The sequence below is a fragment of the Pteropus alecto genome, unplaced genomic scaffold (assembly GCF_000325575.1).
Source record: "Pteropus alecto unplaced genomic scaffold, ASM32557v1 scaffold3, whole genome shotgun sequence".
NCBI lineage: Eukaryota > Metazoa > Chordata > Mammalia > Chiroptera > Pteropodidae > Pteropus > Pteropus alecto.
The window spans coordinates 7,565,595-7,581,854 of record NW_006442484.1 but is presented as its reverse complement, the minus strand read 5'-3'; the positions used below and the strand labels follow the sequence as shown (position 1 = coordinate 7,581,854).

At 38.7% G+C, this 16,260-nt stretch overlaps 1 protein-coding gene across 1 annotated transcript in view; it reads left to right on the top strand.

Annotated features, from left to right (window-relative positions):
• Positions 1-242: 242 nt before the first annotated feature.
• MARCO (macrophage receptor with collagenous structure) overlaps positions 243-16,260 on the top strand; it is a 36,347-nt gene continuing 20,329 nt past the window's right edge. The window contains exons 1-4 of the mRNA XM_015596501.1: positions 243-351; positions 11,596-11,697; positions 12,599-12,820; positions 14,126-14,161. Coding sequence (XP_015451987.1) covers positions 243-351; positions 11,596-11,697; positions 12,599-12,820; positions 14,126-14,161 — 469 coding nt within the window. The remainder of the gene's footprint in view (positions 352-11,595; positions 11,698-12,598; positions 12,821-14,125; positions 14,162-16,260) is intronic.

Sequence of the window (16,260 nt, the reverse complement as noted above, 5' to 3'; positions counted from 1 at the left end):
CCTTAACAAGCAGCTGCACTAAGCAGGAGCTCCACGCGTGAATAGCTCATTTTTCAGAAATGCCCAGTCCTGATCATGGCAGGAAACATTTTGCAAATTCAGAAATCAGAGCCAAAGGGAAGTGCTGGGTGGTGTACAACTAGCTACAGTAATTAGATGGGAACAATCTTTCCCTGACTGGTTCCTTGTAAGGGAAGCATTTCTGCTGGCTTCAGAGATTTGGCCATCTATAAAGCTTAGAGATGAGAAATAAGGACATTCTCGAGGAGGAAGAATTCTTATCTAACACTGAAGAAAGAGCCTCTCTTGACCAAACCACGTTTTCTGCAATGAAGACCTTTGAAATCAGTGGTAAAGTATTACCCCCCAATAATGGCATTGCTTGGTGAAGCAGCCTTTCTGTTGGCAACAGAAAACTGGAAAAGTTAATAGAAAGTCTAGGTTTGCACCATAGACTCTTGCTAATACATTTCTGGAATGCTTCAATGTGGAATTTGTGTAATGCTAATTATAGATACTGTATCTTTAGTATATCACTGTGCTTTTTTTTAGCTTCACAATTTCTCTCAATTGTATTTAAATATTTTCCCTTAGATTAATCCTAATGCTTATTATATGCCCCTCTTTTTTATTAGAGTCTTATTCTGACACACAAATTGTGTGATGAAATGGCAATGCAAAACAAGAGGAATGAAAAAGTTCTACAAAAGTGAAGCCAAATGACTCATATTTGTTTAATAATGTAATTCCTTTAAAATTCTTTAAGGTGACTTCTGTTAAAACTGATGTGTTGATCAGGGGGTGCTTTTCCTATTTCCTGTTGGCTAAGATATGTTCATAGCTTCATAATTAATTTTTTTAGGTTAAATTCAGATTTTAAAAATTCAATCAACTCTGTTGTCTTTATTTTTTTCACTCAGCATCATACAGGTGATGCATTTTTAAAATCTAGAACTTGTAGCATTTAACATCACCAATGAGTGCTTTGATCTCCCATTCTAGAATATCCTCTGGGAACTGTTTTCTGAAGTCGATCAGTCATTCTCACTCCCAGTCTTTTCTAGAAGATGTATGTTCAGGAATTACTACAGCTCTGTATGCTGGCCTGAGTGCCCCTCTTCTCATTCAGCATCTGTTTGTACAGATCACTGGTTGGAATTTATGGGGCTATGAAAATGAAAGGTCTAGTGTGGTGTCTTTAGAAATTTATAGTGTGGTAAGAGAGAAGGCATGCACGCAAATGACTTTAATAATTGTTGGCTATTTGGAACTTCAGGGAATGCAGCATTCTGGATATGTGACTTTTTAAGATACCGAAATGTTCAAGCAAAATTATCCAATCAAACATATTCAGCACCTACTATATGCACAGAGGAAACAAAAATAAGCATGGCCTCCAGCCTCAGAGAGCCTATAGTCATGTCAGTGGTAGCAGGAGAATGGCAGGGTGAGCCCACCTCAATTTGTCATCGGCTGTGACTGATATTTGCACAGGACATTATAGATGAATCTGGTGTGGGGCCCTGAAGGTCAGAGCTGAGACCTCTTCTAAAGTTTAATGTATAAAAGGGATTAGTTAGAGGAAGGAAACAGTGGCTGGGGTAGAGTAGGGGACAATATATTTAAGATATATTCACAAGGAATATTCAGAGAAATATAAACAGCTCCACATTGTTGGGCCAAAATTAGTTGGGGTAGCTCAGTGGAGTTGAAACTAGGATCAATTAATTTTATCCCGAGAGCAATAAGGAGCTTTATAGGTGTTATAGTTGGGCTTGGAGGCGTTGGTTTGCATTTAAGATTACTCACTACCATAGATGGAAGACAAGCTGGAAAGAGTAATGCTGGGACAGAGATAAGCATGGCAGCAAGAGATGATGAGAGGTAGTGGTTGTAAAGAAGAAAAAGGAGAATAGTTTGGAGAAATAGTAAAAGTCAAATCAGGGGGTGGCTCCATAGAGTAGTGGTTAGCATGTCTGCTTTACACCCAGAAGGTCCTGGGTTCGAGCCCCAGGTGGAGCCATGGACCATACCCCGGGTGTGCCAGGCCCCTCGAGTGCACCAGGCCTGGGAGGCGTATGGCGAGTGCATGAGAAGAGACGCCCTGCCTTCAGAGATCCATTTCTTAAAAAAAGGGAGATGGCAACATCCTTAGATTAGGGGTGGAAGGAGCGGGAGGAGGGAGAAGGAAAAAAAGTCAAATTAGTAGGACTATAATGTAGGACTATAATGGTGAGACATGGCAAGTGAAGGAGATGCAAGCATCAAGAGTGAATTTCAGATTTCTGATTTGGGTTATGGATGCCTCTAACTAAATATCTAACCAAGAAACAAAATCACTCCAGTTTGAATGGAAGGAGTATCTCCCTAAATGCACTTATAACTTCCTGTCTTCTCATACAAAGATCATGAAACAAATGAAACTTTCTAGATGAGTGCCATTATAGACAGTAATCCCTGTGAGCCTCTATAATATAATGATCTCCTCGGGGCTTACTGAGAGGAATGAAACTACCTGCTTCAACATTAAATGGTTCCAGGCATCTTTATGTATTGATATATGTCTGGGAAGATTTGCTTTAGTTTTCTGAAGACATTTGAGCCTTTAAGGTCCAACAAAACCCCAGGTCTTTCCTCATGAACTGCTATCAGCCCCATCTCCCACATCAATGATGGAGCATTTGAATTTGAACAAGAGACTACATTTATCCTTGTTGACAATATCTTTCTGGGATGCACTCTCTTCTAAGTTTTTTGAAAAATTTGAACATTTGTCTACCTCAAGTCTTCCTGTCACTCTCCTGATATATATGGTTTCTCAAGAAGTAGTTCTGCCTCCACATCAGCAAGTTCTTGAAGATCCGTGGAATATCATCTCTCACCCTAAGCCCTCAACTATTTTAGGTTTCACATCTTTCTTCGTGATATTTCTTCCCACTAATTTTAGTCTGAAGAACATTCTTCTTGACAAAGAAGACTCCCAAAGATATAGATAGTGTAGTTATGGGTTTTGTTGTTTTAATTAGCATTAAACATTGTCTCCCAGTAGTGGATCTAGCTGTCTCTTTTTCCTGATCTAAAGATAATTTTAAACATTTCCCAACAGACTTTAACCCTGGAGTCCATTCAGGGTCAGCTTTGCTGACATGACTACTATCATTTCATGTCACTGTTCTGACTTTGTTCTTTGTCACATCGCTATTTCTCAACATCTTTTTTTTTTAACTTTTTATTTTGCAATAATTATAGATTCACAGAAAGATGCAAAAAAAAAAAATGTGCAGGGAAATCTCTGTTACCCATACCCAGTTTCCCCCAGTAATGATAACTTACATAGCTGTGGTACAATATCACAACCAGGAAATTGATGTTGGCACACCCACAAAGTTTATTATTTAGATTTCATTAGTTTTACATTCATTCCCTTGTGTGTGTGAACATAGTTCTCTACAATTTTATCATATGCATATATTTGTGTAACCACCACCAAAATCAAGATACAGAATGTGTGTTCAATCACCACAAAAATTTCTCTCATGCTATTTCTTTACAGCCACACATACTCCTCATTCCTCCACCAGCAATCACTATGTCCTGATAACCACTAATTGGTTCCCCATTTCTATAATTTTGTTATTTAAAGAATGTTATGTAGATAGAATTACATGCTATGCAACTTTTTAGGATTGTCTTTTTTTCCACATAGCATAATTTCCTTGTGATCCATCCAAGCTGTTGTGTATATCAGTAGTTGGTTCTTTTTATTAATATTATTCCATGTCATGAATGTACCACAGTTCATTTAACCATTCACCCACTGAAAGATATTTGGGTGGTTTCCAGCTTGGGGCCATTGCAAATAAAGGTGCTATAATCATTTATGTAAAAGTTTTTGTGTAAGCATAAGTTTTCAGTTCTCTGGTATAAATGCCCACAAGTACAATTTCTGGATTCTAAGTGTATGTTTGGTTTTATAAGAAGCAGTTGATTTATTTTTCCAGTGTGAATGTACCATTTTACATTCTCACCAGCAGTGAACAACTATCCAGTTTTTTTGCATCCTTACCAGCAATTAGTATTATTACTATTTTTATTTTAGCCAAACTGATAGGTGTATAATAGTGATATCTCACTGTAATTTTAATTTGCATTTTCCTAAGGTTAATAATGTTGAACACCTTTTTATATGCTTATTTGCCATTTGTATATTCTCTTCGGTGAATTGTCTCTTCCTGTTTTTTTGCCAATGTTTTAATTGGATTGCTTGGGGTTTTTTGTTTTGTTTTATTTTGGTTTTGCTTTTTTTTACTGTATTTTTGAGAGTCCTTTATATATTCAAAATACAAGTCCTTTACTGGATATGTGGGTTGCAAATATTCTCTCTGTCTGTAATTTGCCTTTTTATTCTCTTAAACAGAGTCTTTTGCAAGGCAAAATTATTTAATTCTATTGAGGTCCAACTTATCAAATTTTCCTTTTTTGGATTGTGCTTTTGGTGTCAACTGTAAGAATTCTTCATCTAGCCCTAGGCCCTGAAGATCTTCTCCTATGTTTAATTTAAAATTTTTATAGTTTTACATTTTACAATTAAGTCCATGGTTCACTTTGAGCTGATTTTTTTGTAAGATGTGAAGTTTAGGTCAAGGTTTATTTGTTTGTTTGTTTGTTTTACTTATGGATGGATGTTCAATTGCTTCAGCACTATTTACTGAAAAGGCTATCCTTCCTCCATTAAATTATTTTTGCCCTTTTGTCAAATATCATTTGGGTATATTTGTATAGGTCTATTTCTGTGTTCTTCATTCTGTTCCATTGGTCCATATGCTTATCCTCCACTAATACCACACTGTCTTGATTACTTTAGATTTATTATAAACTTTAACATTAGGTTCTCACATTTTAATATTCTCTTTAAAGATTGTTTTATCTATTCTATGGCTTGTGCTTTTCCATATAAATTTAGCATAAGCTTATCTATATCTATAAAAAAACTTCGCTGGAATATTATAGGAATTGTATTATACCTACAGATCAGTTTGAGGAGAATTTACATCTTTACTATGTTTATCCTTACAATCCATGAACATAGTATGTCTCTGTATCTATTCATGTCTTTGATTTTATTTTTTAAATCAAAATTTTGTAATTTTCAGTATACAGATTTTGTATACATTTTGTTAAATTTATACCTAAATATTTTATTTTATTTGAAGTGATTGTATATACCATTGTGTTTCAATTTTGATTTCCATGTTTGCCAGTAGTATGTAGAAATGGGATTGAGAACAAACATCCTTGCCTTGTTCCCCATCTTAGGAGGAAAGTATTCTGTTTCATCATTAAGTACCATGTTGTTTTTATATATTTGTAAATCTTCCTTTTTTAGGTTGAGGAAGTTCTCCTCTAGTTTGCTAAGAGTTTCTATTAGGACTTTATTATAATGAGAGTTATAATTATCAGAGTTTTATTATAAATTGGAGTTTGCTAAGTGCTTTTTCTACATCAATTTTATGATTATATGTTTTTTTATTCCTTAGTCTGTTGATATGGTGGCTCATATTGATTGATTTTTAGATATTGAATCATCCTCGCACATCTGGAAATCACATTTAGTCAGAGTATATAAATTCTTTATATACATTACTTGAGATAGTTTACTAATATTTTGTTGAGGATTTTTGTGTAAAATTTCTTGAAAGATATTGATTTGATTATTTTTCTCTTTTTTAAAAATTTATTTTTTATTTATTTTTCCATTTTTTCCTTTATAATTATTTTTTTAACATTTAATTTTTTTATTTTTCCCCCTCTCCCTTTCCCCCTTTCCTCTGGTTCTCTCTCTTTCTTTGTGTGTGTGCGTGTGTGTGTGTGTGTGTGTGTGTGTGTGTGTGCTGTTTTTCTGTTTCATATCTAGGTAATCATGACTTCATAAAATGAATTAAGAACTGTTTTCTACTCTTCTATTATATATAAGAGATTGTGTAAAATTGGTGCTAATTATTTGTAAAGGTTTGTCAGGATACTCCAATAAAATCAGCTGGTTATAGTTTTTTTTTTCAGGAGTTTTTAAACTACAAATTAAATTTAATAGTTATAGATATTCACATTATCTATTTCTTATTGGTTGAGTTTTGGTAGCTTTTGAGAAATTGGTCCATTTCTTCTAAGCTGTGAACAGAAACCTAGTAATAGTATTTCCTTATCTTCTGTTTAATGGCTGCAGGCTCTGTAGTAATATCCCATTTTATTTCTGATATTGATGATTTGTGGTTTTTTTAATAAAATTTTTATCAGTCTTGTTAGAGTTTTATCAATTGTATCAATTTTTGTTCAGAGAACCAGAATTTTGTTTTGTTAATTTTCTCTTTTGTATTCCTATTTTAAATCTCATTGACTTCCGCTCTGATTTTTATTATTTCCATTTTTTCTGGTTGCTTAAGGTTTGCTTTGCTTATCTTTTCTAGTTTCTTGGAGTAAAAACTTAGTTTATTGATTTGAGGTCTTTTCTCATTTGCAATGTAAGCATTTAGTGCTATAAATCTCTCAGTGCTGCTTTAGCTGAATTCCATAATTTGATATATTTTCATTTTCATTTACTTTTACATTTTTTTAATTTTCTTTGAGACTTTCTCTATGGCCCATCCATTATTGTGAAGTTATTATTTTTTTAAATTTCCAAATGTTTTAGAGATTTTCCTCTTGTCTATATGTTATTGGTTTCTATTTTGATTCCATTGTCAGGGAACGTACTCCATATGATTTCATTTCTTTTGTTGAGGTTTGTTTGATGACCCAAGATATGGACTATCTGAGTGAATATTCCATGTGTTTATAGAAAGAATGTGTATATTGCTATTGTTACATGGAGCATTCCATAAATGTTAATTAGATTTTCTGGGTTATGATATTGTTCAATTCTTCTAACTTTTGCTGATTTTTCTATCAATTGCTGAGAGTGAGTTGTTAAAGTCTCCAACTATAATTGTGGATTTTTCTATTTCTCCTTTCACATATCAATTTTTGCCTCATGTGAATGAAAGCTCTATTTTCAGTTTCTTTTAGATAATATATAGTTGGGTCATGCTTTTAAAACCATTTTGCCAATATCTACTAGCAATAGCTTCTCCTAATTTTCTTCACCTGAGAATCTCTTTATTTCTCATTCATTCTTAAAAAAAATATTTTCATTGGCTATAGAATTCATAATTCGTAATTCATTTCTTTCAGCACAGGAAAAATGTGTCATTTCCATCTGTTCTCCATGGTTTCAAATGAGAAATCTGCTGTCATTCAAAATGTTATGTCTTTATAGATAATGTGTCATTTTTCTCTTGGCTGCTTTCAACAGTTTTCCTTTTTATTTAGATTTTTAATTTTCTTTGTATCTAGATTTTTTTCCCCCAGAATTTTACCTGTGATATATGTGTTTCGGTATTGATTTATTTGCATCTATCATGGTTGGGGTTTCTTAAATTCGTAGATTTATGTCTTTAACCAGACTTGAGAAGTTTTTAGTCATCATTAATTTTTTGAATATTTTTGCAACCTCACACTATTTATGGGACTTCAATAATGTGAATATTATTGACACACAAATCTCTGAGGTTGGGTTTGATGTTTGTTGTTGTTGTTGATGTTGTTGTTGTTGTATTTGGTTGTCAATTTTCTGTTTTTCAAATTGGGCAATATCTAGTACTTTATCATTTAGTCCATTGGTCTTTTCTTTTGGCATATGTATTACATGATTGAGCACATTTAATGACATGAAAAAAGTTTTTTTCAGTGTTTTTAAGTTCTACAATTTCCATTTGGTTCTTTTATATAGCCTTGATTTTTTGTGAGATTAAAAACTATTTTTATTTGTTTCAAGAGTATTCATAATTGTTCATTAAAACATTTTGTTGTGGCTACTTTGAGATCCTTATTGAATAATTTCAACATCTGCGTCATAATACTGACATCTGTTGTTCGTCTTTCCTCATTCAAGTTATAATTTTCTCTGTTCTCAGTATGATGAGTGGTTTTCCATTGTGTAATGAACGTCATGTATAGATGTCAGGAGACTCTATCCTATTTAAACCTTCTATTTTAGTAGATAGTGACACTATTTAGGTTTATTACATAGATTCTGGCTCACTATTGTAGGCTGTGGTTTGAATAACAATTTAGTTTTCAGAACTCTGACTGTGCTATTCTGGTCTGGTTTGTTCACCTGATGCTATCAGTATTCTTGTTTGCTCCCTACTGGTGCTGCCAGCAGCGGGAGACACCTCTCTAGATGGCCGGTGCTACTAGGGCAGGGATGGGAAACATCAAGTCCACAGGGCAAAGACCAATTCCCTGGGCCTGCTCACCAGAAGCTCTGTGATAGGGGCAGTGATAGGGGCAGTGCTCCTGCTTTATCTCTACTAGTGTTACAGCAGGAGAGAAGTTAATGCACCAAGACACCTTCTGCCACTGATGGAAGAATTAGGAGATAGCGGGCCTGGGAATCAAGAGTTTGTGTGCAGCTTTTATCTTCACTGAGATCTTTTGAATCGAAATTTTTTTTTTAATGAATGAATGAATGAATTATTTTTTTAATTGAAGAAATGTTTTTAATTTCCCCCTATCTACCCTTCCCTCTTCCCCCTCCCTCTCCCCTCTGTTTAACTGAAATTTTATTTTCCTCTGGAGCCATATTTTCATTGCAAGTCAGACCACAGAACTGTCAAATTTTTGAAAACCACTTCCTTAAAATCTTCACTGAGATTCATCATAGTTTACTTTAGGGAAGCTCATTTTTGTTCATCTGAGGTTTTCTTCATTCTCCCCTCTCAAGCAATAATTCCTAATGGTCAAATCCAATCCAGAGTAGATATTTCTTTGCAGTTTCTTCTACCCTCTAAGAGACGATCAGAATAGAGGGCAAAGAGTTTATCAGATTCTCCATTTTATACAGGGTGAGTTAAATAATGCCCACAGATTAAAAACTCCCAGATTCTAAACTATCTTGCCTGTATGCCAGGTGATTGTTCTGACTTAAAAAAAGAATTCTGGGCTTCAGTGGACATCCATGAACTACTCCTACCATACTACCATGTCTGTTTTCCTCTCGTTATTTTTACTCAAATGCCTTCCACCATGTTCCTACCATCTAGTTTGAACATATTTATATCTTCCATGTTGGTCCTCATACCTACCTCTGACCTCTATAGTACACATGTCTCTGAAGCACAGTTTATCTTTCATTTCCATCTCATGTTATGTTTTTATCAAATTTAATTCTGTCTATGAGATTGTATTCACCATCCACTATCTTCTCTAAAATGTAAGGCTTCCCTTGTATGTTACTCATCCTCATCATGATGGTTGGTTGTATGGATACCTGAGGTCCTAACTTTCATTCCCAATGTTTTTCCAACACTTTTACACTGGCAGAGTCCAACTTCACACATGCTCAGCATCTAAACATCTTCAGCCACTTATTCATCCCTTCATCTATTCAGCCATCATTTTTCCAACACATGCTGGTACTGGAATATAGACCAAGAAGCTTCCAGGCCATTTGGGAAAACTGAGACATAAAGAGACACAGTTCAGGTCGATCAGTGCCATGACAGGTAGAAATACAGAGTGAAGTGAGAAAGCAGAGCAGGGTCTTATGCAGCCCAGGGGAACCAGAAAATGTATCTTGGAGTAGGAGAAGCTCCATGGTGCTCCCAAAAGATGAGTAGGATGAGTCATGCCAAAAGGAGGAGGGAGAGATCTATATTCAGAAAAGATACATTGCCTAAAGCAGGAAAGAGGTAAACAAGTGATCTGGCCTGATTGGCTTCACTGTGGGTCAGGGTATATGTGGAGATGTGACAGGAGGTGCAGCCATAGGAGAGCTGGAGTCAGGAGGGCTTCTTATACAGCTAGGGAGCTGTTTGTCTTGAGGGCAGTGAACAGCCCTGAAGGGCTGAGGTAGGGGAGTGACTTGACCAGGTTGTGCATTAGAAAGCTCATTCAGGTGGCTGTGTGGGTCTCTATTTGGCAGGTATGGTGGAAGAACACTCTGTGCTAGATTGAGCATAAACAAGTGCCACTAACTAAAAATCTACCCAATAAAAAACCCTACTCTTTTTGGTGCTGCCAGAGCCATCTCTGGACCACTGTGTAGTAGATGCATGGGCAGGGAATCCATTCTGGAAAGAATGTCAGTGGGATAGCACCGGTCCCACACGTGATGGAAAAAGACCTAAGCTCATAAACCTCTATTGCAATAGTCAACTGAAAACCCACCCTCACTTACCCCTAAGCAAAATGGTGCTCACAATGCATCCTCTGTCCCTTGGGTTGTTCACTTCTGATCTCTTTTCCTCTCAGGGCTGCCCTGGAGCTTATTTCAACTGCATTTTCCCAGGGGCAGCAGTTAATGCAGGCTAGTGAGGTGAGCTCAGGCCTGGGAGTTCGATGGCCCTAGGCCCACTGTATCACCTTTTCAAGCCCCAAGCCTGTCCTTTATAAAGGGGGGTGATCACACCTACCTTGCAGGATTGCTGGAAGCATTAGAGATAACGTTGGTCAATGCCTGGAGCAGGGTAGGTGCTCAATAATGAGAGTGGTGGGAACTGCAGGACCTTCTGCAGGCCAGGTCCCTGCCTTTGGATGTCTCCAAACAGGGAAACAGCTGGTGTGGGGGACAGACTGGAGTGGAACTATTGCAGCCTCTTTTGTAACACCCCAAACTGGAAACAACTCATCAACAGAGAAATATTTGTGTGAATTGTGGCTTTTGTCTGTAAGGACTATTAGACTGCTATGGAAAAGAATCGTTAAATCTTTTTCCACAAAGAAAACTGGAGAAATGTCCATGAAAAATCATTCATTGTGAAAGTAAGGTGCTGTATTATATGTAATATGACATTATTTATGCAAAATTAAAAGGAAAAACAAGTCAACCCAGTACTATATGAGTACTAAGTTTCTGAGAGCAAAGGAGATGGAAGGAAGGCCGTACCCCAAAATGCCAAGCAAATGTTCCTCCTAGGTTAGGATCTCAGGGGGTTGAGGGAAGATCATTAACTCTTGTAATGTTCTCTATATTGTTTAATTATATTAAGCATGTTTTACTATTATAATTTAAAAATCTGAAGACAAAGTAAACAAAGACTTGGACATGAATTCCAGATCTGTGTCTTGTAACCTAAAAGGTTTTTCAATTTCTCCAAACCCTTCTCCTTGTTTATAAAATGAGAACACTCATCCTCTTAGAGTTTTGAAACAAACACATCGATTTACTAACCATCTACTGAGAGCCCCCTATGGTGAGGCACTGTGCCGTGGCTTTGGCAGTGACATCTGCATTAAGAACCACACCCTCCCAACTATGATATGTGGCACAATTGTTTGTTTGCCTGGCCACACAAATGAATGAGCCACAATGACACTTCTTGCTCTGTGGCAAGATGGATGATTGGAGGAAGATTTAGTGGTAGCGAGCTTTTGGTATCTTCTCCACTTGACTTCGCAGGGCGTCCTTTGCCCACACAGAGGGGATTCCTGCCCAGGTTGAGGCCCCCTTCTCCCTATCTTTGACAGTAGCCACCTTCTATCTGCATTGTATTTCAGATACAGAGCCCAAGAAGAGAAATGGGGTGAAGTGCTTCATGGTCATGGTGGTCATCTACCTGATTCTGCTCTCCATAGGCGCTGGGTTGCTGGTGATGGAAGGTAAAGCAGTCTTGGCCCTGTCTGGTCCCTCTGGGGGTGACTGAACATGGCCCTGAATGACACAGGGCTCAGATTGAATGGAGAGCCCTGGGGCCACGGCTGCCTACCTGCTGGGAGGGAGTTCTCAGTCCCCCGGTGGCCACAGTGATGGGGGTAGGAAGGGGAAGTGGAGAGGGAAGTGTGGGTTGGTTGCATGCATGCATGTGTATGTGTGTGTTTGTGTGTGTGTGTGTGTGTGTGTGTGTGTGTGTGAGAGAGAGAGAGAGAGAGAGAGAGAGAGAGAGAATGCATATGTGAGCCTATGTGTATCTAAAGCATTATTTCACATGAGTATGCCATGAGCATCTTACTTACATCAAAGGTTTTCAGCCTCTGAATGGGAAGGGGAATTGTTGATCAGAGTGTTCATTTTAACATGACTTTACTTTTCAAAGTGTTCCCAGTCCAAATGTGAAGGTCATGAAGCAATTCTATCAGCAGACACCGAAGTCACTCAAGAATATGTGCCCAGCTGACATAAACATATGTCAAATGCTTATTAAGGTCACATGTGAATAAGTCAGACCAGCACATTAGTTGTCATGCATTCATGCCCAGAGCATGCACAGTCTTAACTGTATGAAAGTTGATGTTTGATTGTGACACAGTGGGTACATCTCTAGGCCACGCAGGAATATTCTGTGGATGTGTAATGTTATGCCTGAGTGTGAAGTGCACATGTGCAAGATATAGGAAGAGCTCTGTACTCACACTAGGTCCTCACAGCATATGAGCTGTATTTATATATTCAGGACCCATAGAAGTTATGTACATTTGACACAAAAATGTCATGATGTACTCAAATGCATTTGGCTTTAATGAGGTCCCTAAAAGGATGTTTTGGGTGGGCTGGGGTGTCCAGTTCGGATTCTGCAGAAGCGGCTCTGGGTCCTAGAGATTCACTTTGAAAATGAGACACTGGCCTCCGAGGATCATCCATCCTACTCCTTACTCTGGTCAGAGTACCTCCCTCACTCGGCTGCAGATGCACCAAGGCTGCAAGTCCTGCAGGCCCAGTTGATCCAGGTCCACAACAGGCAGAAGCGCCTGCTGCAGCAGGTGGACAACTTCACTAAGAACCAAGGTTTGGCCACCTTGCCTTGGATTGGGGCTCCTCAGAGGAGGATGGGAGAGAGAGAGCTGCTTGTTTAGGGGCAAGGGGATCTTTGGGCCCAAATCTCCTTCTTGGGCAAGGGGGGACTTCCAAAACCCTGGCCCAGTATGGGACCGTGGGGCCAAGACACAGGGCATGAGCCATGTGGGGTGGGCATGAAGTTACATGTCCCATGGGTGCCACAGATAGGGCTCTGTCCAAGCCGAGGGGGAAGTGGAGAGGGAAGTGTGGGTTGCATGCATTCATGTGTATGTGACCTCAAGAGCCAGGAACTGGAGCAACGAGCCCAAGGCCAGGTCTGAGACACAAAGCTCTCAGATTGATCCAGAATGTTTAGGAGAATGGGTAAGATGCAGAACCTGGGGCAACTCCCAGGAACATGACCATGCAGCCAACTAACATTAGCCTATGACTAGGAGAGAATCATGATGAGCACCAAGCTAGTTCAGGAGATGCAAGAGTTGTGAGAGGACCTGATGGGAAAATGTAGTGGCTTAGATGGTACGGCTGCAAGCAGAAGAAAATGGAGCCAAAGGTGAAGACACCAGGGTTCCTCCTTCTCTTGATCCCCTCTGGGTCTTGTACCCACCACTCTCAGGCTGTCCTAGACAAGAATGCTAATTTGAGCAAAACCAGCTCCTAGGTGTGACCTGACTGTTGCAGGGTTCGCATTGTTATATGGAGCCTGGGGTTCTTGCTCTGACCCCTGTGTCTGGGGTGAGCTGAGGCTTAGAAGAATGAGCTTATAGCCAGGGTGCTGTGCCCACTGAAGCACATGCTGGACGCAGGTTCCAAGAGGGCAGATCCCACCAGAGGCTGACGCCTCCCCAGTGAGCGCAGATGAAGGCCAAGTCTGGATTCAAAGAGAGGGGAGAGTGTGGCAGATAGGCAGAGTCCAGGCTCAGACAGTTAGACACTGTGAGTGTTACTCTTTCCTCTGAGAGGTGAGGGAGCTGGTTTTGATTAACATGAGAGCCCTTCCTTTAATCTGAGGTACTTGCCCAGCTGATTTGGTTTCATAGTCTTCTGACATTGTGAAGTGCTGTCCAGGGTCTCAATCCCCTTTTCACACTTCTAGGGCTCCCAGGGATCTACGACTCTTGGATATAGATGACTAGTTACATCTAAACATCTGGCTCTTTCCTAAAATATTCCAAGGTGTTTGGCTCCCATTGTCCAATTTCATCCTGGAGGAACTGCCTCTCTGGGCCAAGCTGGGAGCTCTGGGTGTGTGCCACTAGCTCAGCCTACATACCCTCTCTCCTTCCCTTGCAGAGCTGTTCCAGATCAGAGGCGAACGCGGTGCTCCAGGTGGGTTCATTTCCATGATGACTTATGCTGTCTTTCCTACAATCTTCTCCCATGGGCCCTTATTCAGGTCACACAGGGGTCAGGGACACTTAGCTATCAAATCCTGAACTGAGTCTCAACAGTGACCTTTTCTGAGACCTCGTGCTGAAGTAAGGGGTTCCAGTACCCAGTTCTATTTCCATCAGTCTGGTCCCCATTCTTGTGTATATAAAGACAGCAATTCTATTCTGAAATACAGTTAGCCCTCCGTGTCCGCAGTTCTGCATCCACAGATCCAGCCAACCGTGGATCAAAAATATTTTTTAAAAAATTTCAAAAAGTTGATTCTTAAACAATACAGTATAACAGCTATCTACATAACATTTACATTATGTTAGGTATTACAGGTAGTCTAGCCAAGGGGGAAGTGGAGAGGGAAGTGTGATTTAAAGTATACTGGAGGATGTGTATAGGTTATATTCAAAGTGCTATGCCATTTTATATAAGGGACTTAAGCATCCTTGGATTTTGGTATCCATGGAGTCCTGGAACCAATCTTCATCAGACACTGAGGAATGACTATAGAAAGCTTCTCCACCTGATACCCTGGCACAGGTGCAGGTGTTGCCACTAGGAGACCCAGAATCTGTTGGCCTCTCTCCAAATGTGTCACCTCAGGCAAGGCCTATGCCTCTCAGAAAGTCACTTTTCTCCATGCTGATGTGAGGAGATGCTATGGTCTGAATGTTTGTGTCCCCCCTGACCCCAATTCATATGTCGAACTCCTAACTCCCAAGGTTATGGTATTAGGAGGTAGGGCCTGTGGAAGATGAGTAGGCCTTGAGAGTGGAGCCCTAATTAATGGGATTTGTGCTCCTGTAAAAGAGACCACACACCCACAAAACCCAACCAAAATAGAAAAAAATAAATAAAAACACACACAAGGACAAAGAATCAATGGAAACACCGAGCTACCAGAAGCAAAAGATAAAATGATTATAGGAAAACCTCATATTTCAATAATCACCCTAAATGTAAATGGACTGAATTCACCAATAAAAAGGCATAGGGTTGCAGATTGATCAAAAAACAAAACCCAACCTTATGCTGCCTCCAGGAGACACATCTCAGTTCCAAAGACAAATATAGACTCAAAATGAAAGGGTGGAAAATGATATTTCAAGCAATGGCATTCAGAGAAAAAAGGTACTAATATAGGATGAAATAGACTTCAAAATAAAAAAGGTAAAGATACTGAAGGACGCTTCATAATGATAAAGGGAATCATGCACCAAGAAGACATAACACTTATTAATATCTATGCTCTCAATCAGGGAGCCCCGAAATATGTAAATTACTAACAGAACTAAAGGGAGAAACAAACCAAAACACTAACATAGTAGGAGACCTAAATACCCCATATCAGATATGGACAGTGCATCCAAACAGAAAATCAATAAGGAAATAACATCCTTAAATGACACATTAGACCAACTGGACATAATTGACATTTACAGAGCCCTTCATCTCAAAACAGCTGCTTATACATTCTTCTCTAGTGCACATGGAACATTCTCAAGGATTGACCACACGAGATAGCCTCAACAAGTATAAGAGGGTCGAAATCATACCAACCATATTCTCTGATCATAATGCTTTGAAACTAGAGATCAACTGCAAAAAGAAAGCAGGAAGAACCACAAATACATGGAGATTAAACAACATACTACTGAAGAATAACTGAGTCACTGAAGAAATAAAAAGAGAGATCAAGAGATACATAGAAACGAATGATAATGATAGTACAACATATCAAAACTTTTGGGACATGACAAAAGTGGCCATAAGAGGGAATCCGTTCATATCATTACAGGCCTCTCTCCAAAAACAAGAATGAACCCAAATCAACAACCTAACGCTTCATCTTAAAAAACTAGAAAAGGAAAAACAAATGAGGCCTAATGTCAGCAGAAGGAAAGAAATAATCAAAATTAGAGCAGAAATAAATGAAATTGAAAACGAAAAAAAGATAGAAAAAATAAATGCATCAAAGAGCTGGTTCTTTGAGAAGGTTAATAAAATTGACAACCCCCTGGCTAGACTCACTAAAGAAAAAAAGA